The following is a 23,132-nucleotide window of genomic DNA, read 5'->3' as shown; positions in this document are numbered from 1 at the left end:
CTTTGCATGTCTCCTGCAATATTTGCAAGCCCTATAGATCTATATTCATATCTATCTAGACATGTCTCTATATATTTGTGTGTGCATTTACTCCTGTAATATTTGCAAGCCACATATATCTATAGTCATATCTATCTATCTAGACATCTCTCTCTCTCTCTGTCTGCATTTCCCCTGCAAGTCCTATAGATCTATATTCATATCTATCTAGACATGTCTATACATATTTGTGTTTGCATTACCCCCTGTAATATTTTCAAGCCCTATATATCTATATTCATACATTTATCTCAGCAAGCGAGAGTCCAAAAGTGGCAGGCTCAAACCCAGAACCTCAACCAATGGCTGATACCAAATGAGAGACTCCCCCCTGGGCACACAGAAGACTGGGTGACTTGGAAGGCGCTGAACAGACTGCGCTCTGGCACCATGAGATGCAGAGCAAACTTTAAGAAATGGGGCTACAAAGTGGAATCCTTGACATGCGAGTGTGGAGAAGAGCAAACCATAGACCACCTACTGCAATGCAACCTGAGCCCTGCCACATGCACTATGGAGGACTTTCTTGCAGCAACACCAGAAGCACTCCAAGTGGCCAGATACTGGTCAAAGGATATTTAGTATAATGCCAAGCTTGCAAACTTTGTGTTTTATCTGTTTGTTTGTTTGTTTTGTTAAAAATGTAATATAACTGTTTGGTTTGCTCCTGACATGATAAATCTATCTATCTATCTATCTATCTATCTATCTATCTATCTATCTATCTAGACATCTCTGTATATGTAGATAATTACATCTATATAGGATTTGCAAATACCTGCAAACATATGAGAGGAAAAATTCACATATAAAATTAATGTGTATAGATAGATAGATATAAATCTATAGGTACATAGGGATTGCAAAGGCTTGCAGGGGTAAATGCCTATATATCTGTAAGAGAGATTAACAATTATTTCAGAGGAAAATGCTTTTATAAGATTAATGGATATTCCTGACTTGCAAGGGCTTTTCTCCCTCTTGCGGGAGTGAGTGAGGATTTGGAAAAGGAAACACACTGTTAAGGGAGGGGAAGAGAAATAAATCATATATTGCAAGCAATGGCCTCCAGGCTTCGCTGCCCATTATAAGTGGAGGGAGGCTTTTTCAGCCCCAAAAAGGGCTGAAAAACTTGATTTATCTTTGAATATATATGGTATCTCTTCTGGCATATTTATTCAGTCAAATGAAAACTATGAATTTTAACTTTATATGTTATTTGTATGGGTGTTTTAATCTTGTTCTATGTATTTTAATATACGTTATGTCCACAGAAACATTGACAGTTAACTTTCGCCCTTCTAAGAGAAGTACAACCAAATTAGATTTTTAAAAGCTTTTTAATTGATTAGCTTTGGTTATTATTTCTCTCCATTGTTGAATCCACTTACCTTTGGGCCATTTTTTGCTTTTTACCCGCAGGGAAGCGTAGTGGAAAGACTGGAAGGGAAAGACAAGTGAGAAAACACTGGTTAAGTATATGTCAATGGGAAACTGGAACAAAACACGATAGCAAAAAGCCAATGCTTTGTGAAAACAACAAACCAGAAATCTCACATAAGTTGCTGCATCCAGACATGAATCTACATTCATTGAGGTCTATGCTTATGTACAGTAAATGAGATGTGTATTCCAATAATACAAAAGATGAAGACAAACAACTGTTCTAAATATGGTAGAAATACTTCTGGATTCATATTCTTTGTGCTGGTACGGCTGTACCAGGAGCTCCAACTTTATTTTCTTTCTGTTATCTGTTTGCAGTCATAGGGCAGGCCTCCTGTCCATCATAATTAAGCTTTGCTTCCGCCCCTTGTTCAGGGCTCTGGGAGGGAAAGGAGCCATTTTTTTGGGCAGTCTCACATAAGGAAACTAAACTATAGGATGTAGACCAGCTCATCCCGTAGAAAAGCTTCTTTTCTCAAGAGCATCCAGGGAAACAGAAATTCCAGGGGAAGGGTCCCAAGGCTCTGGCCGAGAGCTCACAGCCTCTCAGCCTCACAGCAATCAGAGGGAAAACAACCCTGAGGTTTTCAAAGAATTCTCGAAGGGAGGACAGCATTACAGATCCATGGAACTCCAGCTCAAATATCTACAAGCCTCGGCTGGTAGGTCTGCTCGATACCCAGACGCATTTGGAAGTGGTAGTAGGACCCACACCGATGAGGCATAGATAGTAAACAGCCTGGGAAGGGTTAAACAGGGTTTTTTTTTTCCTACAGAGAAAGTACAGTTAATTAATGTCAGGTATCAGTCCATTGAGGACTAGACTAAGAAAGCCTTGAAGTGTTGTTTGAACCATTGAAGATTTGTTGTTTGTTCCATAATAAAGACTTTGTTGTATCATTAAAGACTCTAAAGACCATTACTTCAGAAAAATCCCTGAGAACCTCTCTTTGAGGTGCCCTGGCGTCCCTCTGGGCTTAAAGTATACGTCCTATAGAAAAGTACAGCTGTTACAGGCCCAGCGCGCGACAGAACATTCTTATTTATTTATTTACTACAGTTATATCCCGCCCTTCTCACCCCGAAGGGGTCTCAGAGTGGCTTTACAAATAGGCAACAATTCGATGCCACAAACATACATACAATAAAATAAACATATACATTAAAACCAAACAATTAAAAAACATATCAGCATTAAAACCAACTATTAAAACAACACAGTCCAAAATTGTAATCCAAGACCATTCCATTTGTCATTTCACTATTCCACATTGACTACAAGCTTGGTCTGGTTAGGGTTCCAGACTTGTGCAATGGCCTGAATGATCTGCTGATATCCATTCCAACAGCAGAAGGGCTAGATGAACTCTACTTTTATAAAGCCCAATTTTATTGGTCTAGAACAGTGTTTCTCAACCTGTGGGTCCCCAGATGTTTTGGCCTTCAACTCCCAGAAATCCTAACAGCTGGCAAAGCGTTGGCTTTATCCTATAAAGCCCTAAATCGGTGGTTCTCAACCTGTGGGTCCCCAGGTGTTTTGACCTACAACTCCCAGAAATCCCAGCCAGTTTGGATTCCTTGGAGTTGAAGGCCAACCATCTGCAGACTCACAGGTTACGAACCACTGTCCTAAATGGTTCTGCTTCAACTTATCTGTCTGAACATACCTCCCTTTATGAGCCAACTAGAGCTTTTAAGATCTGCTGGGGAGGCCCTGCTTTCAGTTCCGCCCCCTTCGCAAGTGCGACTTGTGGGAACGAGAGACAGGGCCTTCTTAGTGGTGGCCCCTCAACTATGGAACGCCCACCCCAGTGACATTAGATTGGCCCCATCCCTCCTGGTCTTCAAGAAAACGCTAAAGATCTGGCTTTGTACACAAGCGTTCAGGGAGTAGGGTAATATGGAACTCGACAAACTAGGAATCTGAATAATGACTATGAGAAGACCAAGAAGTATGGAAATTATGACATGGCACTTTGTATGTTTTTATTCTGTTTTATTGTATTCATATGTTTTAACTGTTTATATGTTTTAACTGCCTTATAATTTAGTATGGAATGTTTATTGTTATGTGCACAATGCAGCATTGAATTTTTGCCGTAGTTTGTAAGCTGCTTTGTGTTCCCCTCTGGGTTAGAAAGGTAGGGTATAAATATAGTAAATAAATAAATAAATAAATCAACATAGGAGCACCCGTACCAATTACTATTGTGGAATCAGACCAAGCTGCAAGACACCGTAACACCAGCTTGGATTTGGTGTGTAAGTAATGGAACTATATTGAAATCTGGGTTTGATCAAGCTTAGTATTAGTACTGTTGTTGTTGTTGATTTGTTCAGTCGTTTCTGACTCTTCGTGACCTCATGAACCAGCCCAGGCCAGAGCTCCCTGTTGGCCGTCACCACCCCCAGCTCCTTCAAGGTCAGGCCAGTCACTTCAAGAATACCTTCCATCCATCTTGGCCTTGGTCGGCCCCTCTTCCTTTTTCCTTTCATTTTCCCCAGCATCATTGTCTTCTCTAAACTGTCTTTCCTGTCTTCTCACTATGTGGCCAAAGTACTTCATCTTTGCCTCTACTATCCTTCCCTCCAATGAGCAGCCAGGCAGTATTTCCTGAAGTATGGACTGGATGGATCTTCTGGCTGTCCAAGGTACTTTCAGAACTTTCCTCCAGCACCACAGTTCAAAAGCATCTCTCTTCTTTCGCTCAGCCTTCCCTATGGTCCAGCTCTCACATCTGTAGGTTACTATGGGGATTATCATTGTTTTAACTATGCGGATTTTCTTTGTCAGTGTGATGTCTCTACTCTTCACTATTTTATTGAGAATGGCCATTGCTCTCCTCCCAAGAAGGAAACATCTCCTGATTTCCAGGCTGCAGTCTGCATCTGGAGTCATCTTCGCTCCGAGAAATACAAAGTCTGTCACTGCCTCCAATGTTTTCTCCCTCTATTTCCCAGTTATCAATCAGTCTGGCTGCCATCATCTTGGTTTTTGTGATGTTTAACTGCAACCCAGCTTTTGCATTTTCTTCTTTCACCTTGGTTGGAAGGCTCCTCAGCTCCTCCTTGCATTCAGCCATCAAAGTGGTATCATCTGCATATCTAAGGTTGTTAATGTTTCTTCCAGCAATTTTAACTCCAGCCTTGCATTCGTCAAGTCCCGCACATCGCATGATGTGTTCTGCATACAAGTTGAATAGGTTGTGTGAGAGTAGACAGCCCTGTGGCACTCTTTTCCCAATTACCGGAAGGAGAAAATTGTGTACACAAAACTTTGTGGTCACTTGCTATCTACTTTTCTACAACATTCCTATATTCATGTATCTCATGAAGTGCCGGTACCCAGTGGTTGTGTCGCAGAAATGAATCATTTTTCCATTACACCCCATGAAATATCGCGGCATGAGTTCAGAGCCAGTTTGGGTTGTGCACTTTCCTTTCTGAATTGAACACAAAATTTGCAACAAAGTGGCTTTGAAGGAAGCTTATTTTATGTCCCCCTGCAGTGGAAGCTGGAACAGGCCAGAAAGTCAATAAACAGCAGTAGCCTCCCTGTGCCCGTCGAAGTGCAGCCTGCACGATGCTTTACATTTCCCGTAAGCCTACATGATTTCCAATAAATCAAAATCAGACAGCAAGAGAACTTAGCAAGTGACCAAATGCAACCTCATTAGCCTTCCAAGAATTAATTAACACCATTCAGGCTGGAGACTCGCAAGCCCACACACAAAAGAAAATGGAAAAGAAAGAGATTAAAATGTTCCTGGAACAGAGATAAAAATAGTCTTGTTGGAATTGATCAAAAGTGCATTTAGTTTTGGAAGCTGTCCCTCTATAAAAGATGCTCCTTGGGCTGACCGCACAGATCCAACCCTTTTGGCCTTCCTGGCTCTCCCTCTCCTCCCTTTAAAGCCCCTCCTTTGATCTGGGAATTGGGGGTCAAGGTGGCTCCTATACTGTGATTATTGTTTGGCCCAGTTTGGTAATGTTTGAAGCCATTGTTCCATTGCGTCCTAGACTCCAGGGCAGCCGAAAACAAACCTGCTCCTTCCTCTCAATGACTTCTCCTCACATATTTATCCATGGCCCCCATCAAGTCTCCTCTCAGGCTTCTCTTCTGCAGGCTAAACATGCTCAGCTCTTTAAGCCGCTCCTCATAGGGCTTGTTCTCCAGTCCCTTGATCATTTGAGTCACCCTTAGAATCATAGAATCAAAGAGTTGGAAGAGACCTCATGGGCCATCCAGTCCAACCCCCTGCCAAGAAGCAGGAATGTTGCATTCAAATCACCCCTGACAGACGGCCATCCAGCCTCTGTTTAAAAGCTTCCAAAGAAGGAGCCTCCACCACACTCCGGGGCAGAGAGTTCCACTGCTGAACGGCTCTCACAGTCAGGAAGTTCTTCCTCGTGTTCAGATGGAATCTCCTCTCTTGTAGTTTGAAGCCATTGTTCCGCGTCCTAGTCTCCAAGGAAGCAGAAAACAAGCTTGCTCCCTCCTCCCTGTGGCTTCCTCTCACATATTTATACATGGCTATCATATCTCCTCTCAGCCTTCTCTTCTTCAGGCTAAACATGCCCCTTCCAGCTTGTCAACATCTCCCTTCAATTCTGGTGCCCAGAATTGTACACAGTGTGATTCCAGGTGTGGTCTGACCAAGGCAGAATAGAAAGGTAGCATGACTTCCCTGGATCTAGACAACAGACTCTTATTTATGCAGGGCAAGATCCCATTGGCTTTTTTTAGCTGCCACATTACAGTGTTGGCTCATGTTCACCTTCCTGTCCATGAGGACTCCAAGATCTTTTTCACACTTCCTGCTGTCGAGCCGGGCATTCTCTCCCATTCTGTATCTTTGCATTTCATTTTTTCTGCCTAAGTGGAGTATCTTGCATTTGTTGAACTTCATTTTGTTAGCTTTGTCCAATCATCTCTTTCATCTGTTAAGATCTTTTTGAATTCTGCTCCTGTCTTCTGGAGTATTGGCTCTCCCTCCCAATTTGGTGTAATCTGCAAACTTGATGATCATGCTTTCTAGCCCTTCTTCTATGTCATTAATAAAGATGTTAAATAGAACAGTGCCCAGGACAGAATCAGTCTGGTTTGGTGCTTACACTCTCACCCACCCCTTAATATTTTTCTGCAGATTTTTTTTCCATGTCAGGAGCGACTTGAGAAACTGCAAGTCGCTTCTGGTGTGAGAGAATTGGCCATCTGCAAGGATGTTGCCCAGGGGACGCACGGATGTTTTTTGATGTTTTACCATCCTTGTGGGAGGCTACTCTCATGTCCCTGCATGGGGAGCTGGAGCTGACAGAGGGAGCTCATCCACACTCTCCCCAGATTCAAAGCTGTGACCTGTTGGTCTTCAGTCCTGCCAGCACAAGGGTTTAATCCACTGCACCACCAGGAGATTAAACTATTGTATTTTAATGTATTGTTGAAGGCTTTCATGGCTGGAATCCCTGGGTTGTTGTAGGTTTTTTCGGGCTATATGGCCATGGTCTAGAGGCATTCTCTCCTGACATTTCGCCTGCATCTATGGCAAGCATCCTCAGAGGTAGTGAGTACTCACAATAGTCACATCAACGCAATCACCACAAGCAGCTTGCATTCTCTGATGAATCTCCTTTGGGGTGACATCTTCTGCGGTCAAGAATTCAATGACTGCACGTTGCTTAAGTCGCATTGACCAACCGTCTGCACAGGGTTCGATACTTCACACTTTAACAACACAACCGTACCATGCAAAGGCTTCCCACCAAAATGGAACTGTAGAGGAGAGTCTACTGAACAAGCCAGTACCTGCCACATACCAGTACTACCCCCTGTTGAGGAGTTACGAAGGTGGGGGCATTACTTTTCATTCAACCCTCGTATTCTATCCCATTCCCCCTTTCCAAAAAGCCAAGAACTTCTTTTTAAAAAACCAAGTACATAACATGCAGCCACTTGGTGTTATTTTAAGGCAGTGAGAGCCTTCTGTTTGGGAAGGCATTGTGTGGCATTTTCCTGGCTTTGGTAACCAAACTGAAAGCCAACAAATATCATTCCATGCATGTATTATCTCTCCTCCTCGTTGCTTTTTTTTCGTGTGGTCAGAAGAATCTTTTCTGACAGTCTAGCCTGAAATTGGAGATATAAATAGCAAAACAGCAGGGAGCTCAATGGCAACGTGCTCCTGCTCTCTTTCTATGTATCAATCAGAGCTGCAGACCGGACTCAAATCCCTGCCAAAGAGATCAAGGAGCAAATCTCCAACAAGATGGCACTCTTAGCCTGACATTACGAGCTGGGCACAAGACTGTTTTATTCACAACAGGCTGTTCTCCCCACGCCAGCTCTCCACGGCCAATGCCGCTATCTGATTTACGTGTCAGGAATTGTTGCCGTAATACATTGTGGCTCAGGGGTTTATGCTTGGGCTGCATTTCCTGCTTCAGATCAGGGCTGACTCATTTTGCTACCTGAGACCCACCAACGTCACTCAATTCTGCTCTCCAAAAGCAAAGCACAAAGTACCCAAGATCAGATTCCTAAGGTTGGAAATCCAACAAAAACCTTTCCCGCTTAGTAGAATCAAAGCAACAATGAATTTGGCAGCTAACCGCAAGCAAAACCCCAAATCTGCTATCGGAGGTGGTGGCCTCAGCTTGCCCGACATTAGGACTGGCCTCTGTTCATATTGTTCTTGCCTGAGGGAGAAGCTACACTTGACCTATTTCCGAGGATGGATCCATCACTTCATATCCGTCAGACTCCAAGCTCAGTTGCGTCGCCTGTAAACTACCAGTCTTCTGCGATTCTGTTGCTAGTTTGCAATGACGTGTGTCAACTTGGGAGGGAAATAATGTTCCAATGTATTTGGGGAAACACTCAAAGGCTGGATGAAAATATTCACATTTCAGAGTTTGGGTTGTTGTGAGTTTTCCAGGCTTATTGCCATGTTCCAGAAGCATTCTCTCCTGACGTTTCACCTGCATCTATGGAAGACATTCTCAGAAGTTGTGAGCTCTGTTGGAAACTAGGAAAATTGGGTTTATATCTCTGTGGAATAATGTCCAGGGTGGGAGAAAGAACTCTTGTCTGTTTGAGGCAAGTGTGAATGTTGCAATTGGCCACCTTGATTAGCATTTAATGGCCTAGCAGTTTAAAGGTCTGGCTTCTTACTGCCTGGGGAATCATTTGTTGGGAGAAGATTAGCTGGCCCTGATTGTTTCCTGTCTGGAACAAGATTGTTTCTTGTCTGGAACAAGAGTTCTTTCTCCCACTCTGGACAAAAGTGTAATAATAATAGAGTAAAACAATACATGTAATAATAATAGAATAAAATAAATTCCCCTCCCTGATATTTTACACTGCCCTCTCTCCCAGTGTTTTAAAATTTTAATCCTTGAATTTGGCCCTGCCCATGGTGATCATTTTTAATGTCGTAATGAAATGTTGCAATGTTTTAACTATTATTGTTGTGTCGCCTATATACATTGGTTTTGTATTTTAGGTTATTTTATTTTTTGATTTTCTGTTGTGTTTTTGTGTTGTACTGTGTATATTGTATTGATGAGCATGGCCTCATGTAAGCCGCCCCGAGTCCCCTTGGGGAGATGGTGGTGGGGTATAAATAAAGTTGGTTATTATTATTATTAATAATAATAATATTAAATGTAATAATAACAATGGTAAATAGAGTAAAATAATAAATATAATAATAACAATAATGTATTTTCAAAGGCTTTCATGGCTGGAATCACTGGGTTGCTGTAAGTTTTTCTCAGAGGTTGTGAGTTCAAGTGGTGTCAAACTAGATTAATTCTACACAACCTGAATCTGGATGAAGGTGAACTACAACTCACAACCTCTGAGGATGCCTGCCATAGATGCAGGCGAAATGTCAGGAGAGAATGCTTCTGGAACACAGCCATACAGCCCAGAAAGCTCACAACAACCCAGTCATTCCGGCCATGAAAGCCTTCGACAATACATTTAAGTGTTTATTCAGCACAAAATGTGAACCATCGTAGACAGCATTTTTTTCTGCAGAGAACATTTTTCTGCACAAAAAATAAACATTTTTCTGCACAGAAAATCAAACATTTTTCTGCACAAAACATTAAACATTTTTCTGCACAAAATATTACATAATATTCTGTACAATGCCCTGGTGTGTGCAGAACCATGCAATTGCAGAATTTTTGGCACAGAAAATTATATTTACACACTAAAATATTTTCTGTGCCAAAAATGCTGTTTTCTTCAGACAAAAAGACATGTGTGCATTTTGCCAAGTATAAGCCCTGAATTGCAAACAGTCTTTTTAAAAGTGCAGTTTTGAAGACATTTGTGCAGAGAGGAAGTGTGGCTAAAATTACACATTGATTCCTTTGAGAATTCAACTAGCCAAGAATGACGTCCCTTCAGGAACCAGCATAACCTCCAACTGTCCCAATTTGGCAGGGACTGTTCCAATTAATCCTCTGGTACCCCACTTTTCAGCTGCTTTTAAAATATCTCTAAAACCAGACGAGCCTGACTGAATTCTAAGATCCTTCAGAGAGATGCCTCTTTCTGCTTGCAAACATGGGGAAGGACCTTCTCTGCCTCTGCTCCCAGATTGTGGAAGAACTTTCCTGGCAAGAGTAGCCTTCCTCTCTCTTTGCTGTCTTTTCATCAATAGGCGAAAATGTTCATATTCCACCAGGCTATTGCAGTGCTGTTTGTATCAAGTTGTGTTGATGTTTTAGTGTTAAAAAACACAGTATCCATGGGTTATACGAGGCTTGGGCAACCTTTCTAACCTGGGGGCCGCATGGTGGGCTGAAGTGGGGTGGGAGAGCAGAGAGAGTGTGTGTGAATGCTCCTCAAGTCCCTTCCCAGCCCTTTCCTCCCCTACTCTTCTCTTTCAGAGGCAGAAAATGAAGGAAAGATGGGAAACATTTGAATCCCAAAAGTCTGGTCTTGGTCAGGATGAGATGGTGGATGGGAGAGAAAAAGTGTATCCATTAGAGCCTGTATATAATCCTAAAATCCTACAGTTGGAGGAGATCCCTAAGGACTATCCAGTCTAGCCCCCTGCCATACATCAGGGCACAATCAAAGCACAGCCTCTATGGAAAACCCTCCAGAGAAGGAGACTCTACCACACTCTGAGGCACCTCCAGGAAGTTCTTGCTAATCTTTTCATTCGAATCTTTTTCCCTGCCATTTGAACCCATTGCTCCCTTGTGCCCTGGTCTCTAGAGCAGCAGAAAGTCAGTTTCCCCCCTCCCTCCTCCTCATGGGGACACACTTTAAAATGTGTCCCCATGTTGAAAAATGGTTCTTGTGTTCCCTCTCTACCAACTCTTCTCCCAGCTAAACATCCTCCAGGAAGAAAGGAGGAAGGAGAAATAGAAGGAAGGAAGGAAAGAAGGAAGGAAGGAAGGAAGGAAGCGAGAAAGGAAGGGAGGGAGGGAGGGAGGAAGAGAAGGAAGGAAGGGTGGAAGGGAAGGAGGAAAGGAACGGAGGCAGGAAAGAGAAAAGGAAAGAAAGACAAGAGATGGAAGAAAGGAAGGAAGGAAGGAAGGAGGAAGGAAGGAAGGGTGGAAGGGAAGGAGGGAAGGGACGGAGGCAGGAAAGAGAAAAGGAAGGAAAGATAAAAGAGATGGAAGGAAGGAAGGAAGGAAGAATGAAAGGGAGGATGGGATGGAAGGAGAAAGTGGGAGAGGGGAAAGGCGGGAAGAGGAGGGAAGAAAGAGAAGGAAGGAAAGACAAAAGGGAAGGAAGGAAGCATGAAAGAGGGGAATGGAAGAAAGGAAGGAAGGATGAAAGGGAAGGAAGGAAGGAAGGAGAAAGAGGGAGTAAAGAGTGAAGAAAGAAAAGATGAAGGGGTGGAAGGGAAGGATAGAAGGAGAAGGAGGGAGGGAAAGGAGAAAGGTGAGAAGGAAGGAAAGAGAGATGGAAGGAAAGACAAAAGGGAGGGAAGAAGGGAAGGATGAAAGGGTGGAAGGGAAGGAGGAAGGAAAGAGAGAAGGAAGGAAGGATACACAAAAGGGTATAAGAGAAGGGAGGGAGGGAAGGGAGGGAGGAAAGAGGGAAAGAAGGAAGGGAGGGAGGAAGGACAAAGGGAGAGAGGGAAGGAGGGACAAAAGAGGGAAGGAAGGAAGGACAAAGGGAGAGAGGGAAGGAGGGACAAAAGAGGGAAGGAAGGAAGGATAGGATGGTGTGAGAGAGGAGGGCCTGAGAAAACAGCCCAAGGGGCTGCATCTGGCTCCCGGACCTGGGTTTGCCAGGGGCTTGGTTATATCCACAGCTCCATTTATCCATGTCCAACAAAAAAAAAAAATCTTTAGGCATTTTCTAGGTCATGCAGCATTACTCTATAGTGTTCCTGAATTGGATGTACTTTATTTCTATAGAGTTCACCATAACCAGCAGTTTTGCATATCTATGTGAAGTCTGGGAACATATCCCGCAAGGATATGGGTATTGCTTTCCATATGTTTTCAACTGTTTGTGCTTTTATTTGTCACTAGCTGTCCCCTGCCACGCATTGCTGTGGCCCAGTCTGTATATATGTGCATTGTGTGTGTATATGTGCATGTATATATTTGTATACTTGTGTATATATGTGTGTTTGTGTATATATATGTGGTTTTCTGCATGCTTTGTAATGATTTATTTTGCTTTTTAAGTCTCTTCCGCTGTGTTTTTCAGTGTTTTTATGAGTGATAGTCACTCGTAGGCCTGATAGGTGTATTGTGTCCAAATTTGGTGTCCCTTTGTCCAGTGGTTTTTGAGTTATGTTAATCCCACAATCAAACATTACATTTTTATTTATATAGATTTTCGGTATCTTATAAGCTGCTCAGTATCGCAACTTGAAGCAAAGACAGGACGTAAATAAAATGAAGAATGGCGGTATGAATCTACGTGTGGGTGGATGAACCATCCACGGTAGTTGCTACTCTTTGGACAACAGTTCACTTTTGGTGTAAAAGACTTATGCACAAATCTGGATATGTCTCAGAAGAATGAGCTGCAAAATACACAGCACAGAGCATTCATTCAAACCACAACAACAACACACCCCTCTCTAGTTCGCTGTGAAACACTCTGAAGATCTTGTTCAGGCAAGCAAAAGAGATCAAAGAAAGCAGAAGGGATTAGCGTGTCTAAAAATAGGAGTCAATCAGCCTCATTCTTCTTCTTTTCCTATTTGTATGCTGAACAGCATGTGCAATTGCATTGTTCAAAAAAAGATAATTAAGAAGGACTTTTGGAAGAGGCAGTGGGATCTAAGCAAGTTCATTGAGGAACGAGTAACTGGCTCAGCATTTAGTTTCAGTTCATGAGATGCAAGGAGGAATGTTTCTAAACTGCACAGCATAGCAAAGAACTGTACGGGAATGGAAGGGCTGCAGTGCAAACTCATACACTTGGTAGGACAGTGTTTATCAACCTGGGGGCCAGTACCCCTGGGGGAGTTGCAAGGGGGTGTCAGAGGGATTGCCAAAGACCATCACAAAACACAGTATTTTCTGTTGATTCTGGGGGTTTTGTGTGGGAAATATGGCCCAATTGTATTGTTGGTGGGGTTCAGAATGCTCTTTGATTGTAGGCAAACTATAAATCTACGCAACTACAACTCCTAAATGTCAAAGTCTATTTTCCCCAAACTCCACCAGTGCTCACATTTAAGCATATTGAATATTCCTGCCAAGTTTGCTCCTGATCCATCATTGTTTGAGTCCATAGTGCTCTCTGGATGTCGGTGAACTATAACTCCAAAACTCAAGGTCAATGCCCACCAAACTCTTCCAGTATTTTCTGTTGGTCATGGGAGTTCTGTGTGCCAAGTTTGGTTCAATTCCATCGTTGGTGGAGTTCAGAATGCTCTCTGACTGTAGGTGAGCTATAAATCCCAGCAACTACAACTCCCAAATGTCAAGGTCTATTTTCCCAAAACTCCACCAGTGTTCACATTTCAGCATATGGAATGTCCATGCCAATTTTGGTGCAGATCCATCATTATTTGGGTCCACAGTGCTCTCTGGATGTAGGCGAACTACACCTCCAAAAATCATGGTCGATGCCCACCAAACCCATCCAGTATTTTCTGTTGACCATGGGAGTTCTGTGTGCCAAGTTTGGTTTGATTCCATCGTTGGTGGAGTTCAGAATGCTCTTTGATTGTTGGTTAACTATAAATCCCAGCAACTACAAATCCCAAATGACAAAATCAACCCCCCCCCCCCCACCAAACCTCACCAGTATTCAAATTTGGGCATATTGAGTATTTGTGCCAAATTTGGTCCAGTGAATGAAAATACATCCTGCATATTAGATATTTACATGATGATTCATAACAGTAGCAAAATGACAGTTATGAAGTAGCATCGAAAATAATGTTATGGCTGGGGGTCACCACAACATGAGGAACTGTATTAAGGGGTCATGGCATTAGGAAGGTTGAGGAACACTGTGGTAGGCGATCCTAGCTTCTGTTTCTGGCATCTCTCAAAAGCAGGGTCTCAGGGAGGTGGAATTGCAAAGAGTGTTTGAATTCTGCTGAGAGCTAAAGTGGATTGTTGCAGGAAACAGGAAGAGGGGGTTTGTGCAACTGACAATCGTGCAAATGCCTCCCACCAAACCACAACGAGGAGCACCCCAGCCATGCTGAATGTCTGCTGTGAAGGAGGTCGAGCTTGTGGTTTTGCTTTGCATGTTGTTTGCAGCTTCAATGGGTCTGTTACCATGTATTTCTTCTCTCATGAGCTGAGTTGTCTTATACGAGGGTTGAATGAAAAGTAATGCCTCCACCTTCGTTACTTGGGTTTGGATGGGAATATTTTAATAAACCAAACACAGAAATAATCCTTAGAATGTGCTCTTTAACTACCACTATTCACTTTTCCACATAATCACCAGACAATTGGATACATCTCTGCCAACGATGAACAAGTTTTCTGAAGCCGTCATGGAAGAAGTCGACACTCTGTTTCTGCAACCCATCGTGCACATATCTTCCGATAGCCAAGCAAAGCAATAATATGGCCCACACATTCTGGTGAAATGCTGATTATGCTTGAAATTTCTCTCTGAGTGATACGTCGATCATCCTGAATCAATCCGTCAACATTTTGCTTGTGAAACTCGGTGGTTGCTATCACAGGACGTCCAACTCTTTGTTTGTCAGGCAAGTCTACTCAACATCTTTAAACTTACTTGCCCAACGACGCACAGTGCTCACATCAACACAATCACCATAAACAGCTTGTATTCTCTTATGAATCTCCTTTGGGGTGACACCTTCTGCTGTCAAGACTGCACGTTGCTTAAGTCAATGTGCATCGACCAACCATCTGCACAGGGTTCCATACTTTGTACTTTAACAACAAAATCATTCAATGCTAAGGCTTCCCACCAAAATGAAACTGTAGAGGAGAGTCTACTAAACAAGCCAGTACCTGCTGCATACCAGTACTGCCATCTGTTGAGGAGTGACGAAGTTGGAGGCATTACTTTTCATTCAACCCTTGATTGTAGAGGAGAGGTGCTGCAGGCAGGTGTGCATGCTTTCTCTCCCAGGCCTGCACGCCACACACACTCCTATTGGAGCAACGCGGTAATGATGCAACTTGCTGGAATTTCTCAAAGGAACAGCAACATCAGCTTGTCTCTTTGCCTTAAATATTTTAAAACTTCTATTTCCTGGCTCTTCGTTCAGATGACATCCCTCTTATCAACAGAAAACAAGTGCTTGGTGGATGACAGGTCAAAAGCGTCGTGAAGATAACAAGGTCTGTTCTGAAACATCTTTAGACTTTCCCTGTGCCGATGCCAAGATGCGTATTTTGATCATTCGACTCCTAAAAATGCTCTGTTCTCAAGATTTCAAGGCAAATTTTCAAACAACATGTCTACAACCCAACAAAGAGATGCCCGGTTCTGGAAACCATAAGATATAGATGGTAGATCACCCTTAACAAAAAATAGTACCTCTCCGCATTGGGAATCTGACAATCTCTAAAGATAGCTTTACCATGCTGTCTTCCACATTCAGATTATTAGGCCAACTGTTTTGAGGCATGGGTTTTCAAAGGCCTCTTGATAACATGCCCTTGGTATGTCTTATGGAAAGCACCATTCATTACAATGGTCCTATAACATAGGACCATTATGTATGGATCTACATTGGTTTCAACCTAACAAACACCTGTATATTTGTGTGCTGGTACGGCTGTACCAGGAGCTCCAACTTTATTTTCTTTTTGTTATCTGGTTGCAGTCATAGGGCAGGCCTCCTGTCCATCATAATTAAGCTTTGGTTCCACCCCTTGTTCTGGGCTCTGGGAGAGAAAGGAGCCATTTTTTGGGCAGTCTCACATAAGGAAGCTAAACTATAGGACATAGACCAGCTCGTCCTGTAGAAAAGCTTCTTTTCTCAAGAACATCCGGAGAAACAGAAACAGAAATTCCAGGGGAAAGGTCCCAAGGCTCTGGCTGAGAGCTCACAGCCTCTCAGCCTCACAGCAAACAGAGGGAAAACAGCCCTGAAGTTCTCAAAGAATTCTCTGAGGGAGGACAGCACTACAGATCCACGGAACTCCATCTGAAATATCTACAAGCCTCGGCTGGTAGGTCTGCTCGATACCCAGACGCATTTGGAATCGGTAGTAGGACCTACACCGATGAGGCTTAGATAGTAAACAGCCTGGGAGAGGTTAAATAGGGTTTTTTTTTCCTACAGAGAAAGTTCAGTAAATCAAAGTCAGGTACCAGTCCATTGAGGACTAGACTAAGAAAGTCTTGAAGTGTTGTTTGAACTATTGAAGATTTGTTGTTTGTTCCATAATACTTTGTTGTATCATTAAAGACTCTAAAGACCCTCACTTCAGAAAAATCCCTGAGAACCTCTCTTTGAGGCCCCCTGGCTTCCTGCTGGGCTTAAAGGATACGTCCTATAGAAAAGTACAGCTGTTACAGGCCCAGTGTGTGACAGAACAATTTGTATTTGCATTTTATTTTAAGAGGACGAGATGTTGTGTTTGCACTGTCTGTTTTGATAAGACCAACTGGCTAATCCATAAAAATGGTTGTTGTTGTTGTCTATAACACAGGAAACCTCCTTAGCAGCTTATCCCTTTGCACAAATAACATCCATTTGCAACCTGGAAGGGTATTCTTCTATATAAATAAAAATGTAATGTTCCTTTGTGGGATTAACATAACTCAAAAACCACTGGATGAATTGACATGAAATTTGGACACAAGACAACTCTCAGGGCAACAAGTGACCATCCATCATAAAAACACTGAAAAACACAACAGAAGGGGCTTAAAGCAAAAAGATGCTACAGCACATGCACAAAAACAACTCCCCCTGGCAAACAAAACATACAATAGCATATACACACTTTCTTTCAGATTACAGTTCCCAGCATCCCCTAGACCAGGCCCTTTAGGAGAGGAGGATGATCCAAATGCACTGCTTCCAAGATGCAAGCTTTCTTCTCCTTGGATTTCTTTGAGAGCATCCCAATCCCTGCATATTTCCAGTTTCCTATTCCCAGACTGCAACTCCCAGCAATCCTCCAGATAGATAGATTAGATAGAGATAGATAGGTAGGTAGATAGATTGATCGGGAGGACTGCTGGGAGTTGCAGTCCAAGAATAGGTAGAGAAGGAAGGAAAGGTAGAAAGAGGAAGGGAAAGAAAAGGGGGGAAGGAGGAGAAGAGGAAGAGATGGAAGGAAGGAAAGAAAAAAAAGGAAGGAAGGACAAAAAAAAAAAAAGAATGAAGGAGAGAAAGACGGAGGGAAGGTTGGCCACAGCAACGTGTGGTGGGTACAGCTAGTCTATAGAAATAAAAATGTAATGTTCGTTTGTGGGATTAACATAACTCAAGAACCACTGGACGAATTGACACCAAATTTGGACACGATTCACCTATCAGGGCAACGAGTGACCATCACTCATAAAAACACTGAAAAACATAGCCGAAGAGACTTGAAAAGCCAACAAAATAAAAATATATACATTTCAATGCATGTGCAAAACCACATATATATATATATATATACAAACACACATATATACACATATATACACACATACAAAGAACATATATACAGACTGGGCCACAGCAATGCGTGGCAAGGGACGGCTAATGATTAATAAATCTTCAGCTTTCCATCATTTTGCTATTTTTTGTGTGTCAGGAGCAGGCATGTAGCCGGAGGGGGGGGGGCTTGAGGGGCTTCAGCCCCCCCCCCCCAAATTCTCATGGTAGTTCGCAAAAAGGCCTTATGGTGCATTATTTAAACTGTTATGTTTATTCATATCATGATCTGATCACCATACTCAATATATCCCATATGCATGGGGGTATTGGGGTAATGATACAAAAGGTTTGCTAGGGTAGACCCTCTTTCACTCAGACTCAGCCCCCCCTGAAACTCAGCCCCTCTGAACCCCCCCTGAAAAATACTCACCCCCCCCCCCTGAATCGAAATCCTGGCTACGGGCCTGGTCAGGAGCAACTTGAGAAACTGCAAGTTGCTTCTGGTGTGAGAGAACTGGCTGTCTGCAAGAACGTTGCCCAGGGGGTGCCTGGCTGTTTTACCATCCTGTGGGAAGCTTCTCTCATGTCCCCACATGGGAAACTAGAGCTGACAGATGGGAGCTCACCCCTTTTGGTCAGCAGTCCTGCCAGCACAAGGGTTTAACCCATTGGACCACCGAGGGCTCCTTTTGCTGATAGCATCTTAAGGGGGAAAGTAGGCCAGGAAGCTACCGATGAAAAAAGTTTCTGTTATAAATCAGCATGGGGAACACATTGGGATGAGTGGGTGGTCGGTTGTCTCACCCCCGCATGATCAAATGATGTCAAAGCACAACCACCACAACAAAAAGATATAGAGCCTGACTCACACCTGACTCATAAAACCAATGGAAAAAGCAAAAGAGAGCTAGGAGACTTGAGAGAGAGGGAAGGAGAAAGAGTGCAGATAATAAAAGATATTGATCAAATAATCAATTCCTATATAAAATGTTCACAGCCCAAACGAATAAACAGCACTTAAAAAAGAAAGTCTATAAAGCATACATCTGTGGGTAAAGGAAGGCGGATGGCCAGATCTACACTCTGAAAATCTGCAGACATGTTTTGACCAATGGTCATCCTCAGGGGCTAATAAAAGTTATTGTTGCCAGTTTTGGTGTGATTTCATTCATTGGTTCTTTGGTTTTTAAGGTACTCATTATGCACAGAGCATTTATAGATGATAGATAGATAGATAGATAGATAGATAGATAGATAGATAGATAGATAGATGACTGACATGACTGGACTTAATGTCAGGGGACTACCTAGATAGATAGATAGATAGATAGATAGATAGATAGATAGATAGGTAGGTAGGTAGATAGGTAGATATTAGGCCTGGGTAACAACGGAAAAATTTGTTTCTAAAATCGATTTGTATTTGGGGTTTTTTTTGTTTCGATATTTAAAATAATTACAAAATTTTCCTTTTAAAAAGTTCGATATTTACGAAATTTCGTAAATGGTAAAAAATTAATGAATCGATTTCCGAAACAGTAACGAATCGATTCGTTAATGGCGGACGCGACCGCGAAATACGCTAAAAAACCTCCAAAACCTTCTGAAGCTTCCCTCTCCCTCTGTTGTTGACTGTTGGTGTGATATTATAATTTGTTTTCACTAATTAAACCATAAAACTGGCCCAGACATGCGGAAATAATAACGAAACAACCTCAAAACAATAACGAAATGAATACAATATCGAAATACGAAGCATTTACAAAACGTTTTTGAAAATTCTTTTTTTAATAATTGCTCCAGAATGGTTCATTATCGTTTTGTAATTGAAAAAATTAACGAATTATTAACGAATTACGAATTAACGAAACGAAACCGCCCAGCCCTAGTAGATAGGTAGAGATAGGTAGTGTAATGCTTTGTTTGTTTGTAGCAGCAGCCAGACAAGATAATAATTCATAAGAAGCTGAAAGCACTTTATATTTTGATAAGGAGGAAAGAAGAAAAAAAGGTTGGCAGTCTTGTCTTCACAGGTTTCACAATTTCCATCAGCACCTACATCAAACTGTATAGTCAAAACAACCACACTTTCTGACGGAGACAGCGCTCCAATCCATTTTACATTACCTGACAGCAATCAGAAAAGCAATGCTGATATCAACAAACTGAGGGTGATTCCAGACAGGCTCTATATCCCAGGATCTGATCCCAAATTTTCTGCTTTAAACTGGCTTATATGAGTCCACACTACTAGATAATCCGGGATAAAGAGAAAACCTGGGATCAGATCCTGGGATATTGGATCTGATCCCAGTCTGGAAGGGCCCTGGGTTCAAATTGCTCTGGAATAAGTCATTTGAGGACACTCTCCTTTCTTGGTCAGGCTCTTCTCTGGCCACTTTTAATATCGAACATAGAACAAAAGATATAATGCAATGTTTGTATTAACTTTGGGATTCAAGAGTTATGGGGAAGGGCTCTAGCCTGTAACCCAGAATGGAGTGACCTGAACTCCCTGAGATGGGTCAAAGAAGGGTCACCATCCAAGACTGTTGAACCTTCCAAGAATGGGTTGTTGTAGGTTTTCCGAGCTATATGGCCATGTTCTAGAGGCATTTTCTCCTGACGTTTCGCCTACATCTATGGCAAGCATCCTCAGAGGTAGTGAGGTCTGATGGAAGTAGGAAAATGGCTTTATATATCTGTGGAAAGACCAGGGCGGGACAAAGGACTTTTGTTTGCTGGAGCTAGGTGTGAATGTTTCAACTGACCACCTTGATTAGCATTTAATTTTTTGGAAGTGCCTGGAGGAATCTTTCTTTGAGAGGTGATTTGATGTGCCCGATTGTTTACTCTCTGTTGTTTTGCTGTTGTATTTTTTGAGTTTTTTAATACTGGTAGCCAGATTTTGTTCATTTTCATGGTTTCTTCCTTTCTGGTGAAATTGTCCACATGCTTGTGGATTTTAATGGCTTCTCTGTGTAGTCTGACATGGTGGTTGTGAGAGTGGTCCAGCATTTCTGTGTCCACAGCATATTATTTGAGAACACAGCAAAACAACAGAGAGTAAACAATCGGGCACATCAAATCACCTCTCAAAGAAAGTTTTCCCCAGGCACTTCCAAGCCATTAAATGCTAATCAAGGTGGTCAGCTGAAACATTCACACCTAGCTCCAGCAGACAAAAGTCCTTTGTCCCACCCTGGTCTTTCCACAGATATATAAACCCATTTTTCTACTTCCAACAGACCTCACTACCTCTGAGGATGCTTGTCATAGATGCAGGCGAAACGTCAGGAGAAAATGCCTCTAGAACATGGCCATATAGCCCGGAAAACCTACAACAACCCACTGATTCTGGCCATGAAAGCCTTCGACAATACAGTGAAATAATTGTTATAGATCAGCCAGAGGCTGATGGTTTAACTGATGATTTACAGAGGATTGTGGGCTTTCCTGTGGCACAAAGTGAAGGGCTCTCAAGTCTGGAGAATTCAGGTCTGGGAAATGATGTTTCTCTCTGTGAGAAAACTGGATCACAAAGTGCAGGGCCTCAAGGCCGGTTCGAGGAGTCAGAAGTAGCAACAGCAGATAAGGAATCGGGTGAAGGGTTGAGTGATAAGGAGGTTTTTCAGGAAAAACCACTTGAAGCGATGGAGATCAACAAAACTCTTTGTTTACAAATCAGAGCCGAAAATGGATTATGCCAGTCTGAGAGGTTATGTGGGAAAGCTGGGAACAAAATTCACGGGAGATGTACTGCTTTCATGGGTGTCTATTAAACAACAAGTTGTTTACCTTAAGGGCAGTTCAGGCAATGCTGCATCAGAGTGAGAAGCTAGACTTGTTCACAGCTGCATGGTACACGGTAGACTCCTGCAGAAGTCTACATAGGGACCACCAAACGCAGCACCCAAACACAAATCAAGGAACATGAAAGGCACTGCAAACTATTTCAACCAGAGAAATCAGCCATAGCAGAGCACCTGATGAACCAACCTGGATACAGCATTTTATTTGAGAACACAGAAATGCTGGACCACACCAACAACCACCATGTCAGACTACACAGAGAAGCCATTGAAATACACAAGCATGTGGACAATTTCAACAGAAAGGAGGAAACCATGAAAACGAACAAAGTCTGGCTACCAGCATTAAAAAAAACTCTAAAATTACAACAGCACAACAGAGAGGAAACAAACAAGGACATTTAATCACCTCTCAACAAAAGTTTGCTCCAGGCACTGTCAGGCCATTATATGCTAATCAAGGTGGTCAGCTGAAACATTCACACCTAGCTCCAGCAGACAAGAGTCCTTTGTTCCACCCTGGTCATTCCACAGATATACAAACCCTTTTTCCTACTTCCAACAGACCTCACTACCTCTGAGGATGATTGTCATAGATGCAGGCGAAACGTCAGGAGAGAATGCCTCTAGACCATGGCCATATAGCCCAAAAAAACCTACAGCAACCCAGTGATTCCGGCCAGGAAACCCTTCGACAAAACCTACAACAACCCAGTGATTCCGGCCATGAAAGCCTTCGACAATACATTTCTGGTACTTGGTTCAAGTCAAGTCTTGTTTTTGCATTTTAATCCTGGAAGTTTCCTGTGTTCCTGTTCATGTACTCCTGTTCATGTCTTTACTAGTTATACCTTTTTGCTTGTGTTGTACCTGTGTTTTCTGGCTGTTTCTGGACTTTGCCACCTCTGGAACTTTATGAGACAATTGGATTATTGTTTGGTTATCACCTGTTGCTAAATCATTTTGGATTATATATCTTCCTTTTCGATTCCTGTATTTTAATATGCTTTTTATGTGTTTTACGATAAACAGTTTGCATATATTCCTGGACTCTTGTGTGTTGTGGTGGTCATGGGTGTTTCTAGGCCTGGAGTGCAACAATTACTTGCAGATCAGTGGAATGGGTTTCCCATTAAACTATCTCAACAAACATTCTAATTCCTAAAATCTTCCATAAGCTTCCCAGTCAGTTTTTCCCTACTGATGGTGTTTTGGGAATTGAACTAGCTTGGTTTTGAAGTAATCCATACTGAAATGTAAAATATTCTTTCTTTACACCAGCGAGATCTGCATTTATAAGTGACAAATTTACTCTCGGATGCCGCAGATTACGCATTCTCCCTTCAGAAGCTGCATATATCAAATTGTAAGAAAATGAGTGTTATCAGCAACTGCTTTCAAAGTTGGTGCCTTGCTTGAAATCCTGAATGCCTCCCTAATTGCGCGCTTCGCGACAAAGGCTGGCTTTTAAGTTACAGAGAATACAGCTTTAAATGCACGCCAAAGCTACAGAGCTGCCGGGCCTTCTGTGATGAGAGTTTGGTGTCTCAGTTAATTATCCTGCCTTCATTCCTTGAAGAACAGCTAGAAGGAAGGAAGGAAGGAAGGAAGTCTTCCCAGGCATGTGAGCACCAAAACATGAGCCATGGAGGCTTGTTTTGACCCCTTCCAGGTACACCTGCAGGAGCATATTTGAAGCTCTCGATGCATGCCCTCCAATATTTCACAGAGGAAAACACATGTGGCCATTCAACATCCAAGTGTAATTGTTGGTTAAAATCAGAATTAAAGA

The 23,132-nt window shown here is 42.5% G+C and overlaps 1 protein-coding gene across 2 annotated transcripts in view; it reads right to left on the bottom strand.

Annotated features, from left to right (window-relative positions):
* LOC132762992 (connector enhancer of kinase suppressor of ras 2-like) overlaps positions 1-23,132 on the bottom strand; it is a 433,687-nt gene that overhangs the window by 37,390 nt on the left and 373,165 nt on the right. For both annotated transcript variants that reach the window (XM_060756293.2, XM_060756292.2), the window contains exon 16: positions 1,431-1,479. In XM_060756293.2, the coding sequence (XP_060612276.2) occupies positions 1,431-1,479 (49 nt within the window). The remainder of the gene's footprint in view (positions 1-1,430; positions 1,480-23,132) is intronic.

Source organism: Anolis sagrei, chromosome 10 (assembly GCF_037176765.1).
Source record: "Anolis sagrei isolate rAnoSag1 chromosome 10, rAnoSag1.mat, whole genome shotgun sequence".
NCBI classification, from domain to species: domain Eukaryota; kingdom Metazoa; phylum Chordata; class Lepidosauria; order Squamata; family Dactyloidae; genus Anolis; species Anolis sagrei.
Note: the sequence above shows the minus strand (reverse complement) of the source record. Positions and strands in the feature narration are given on the sequence as shown.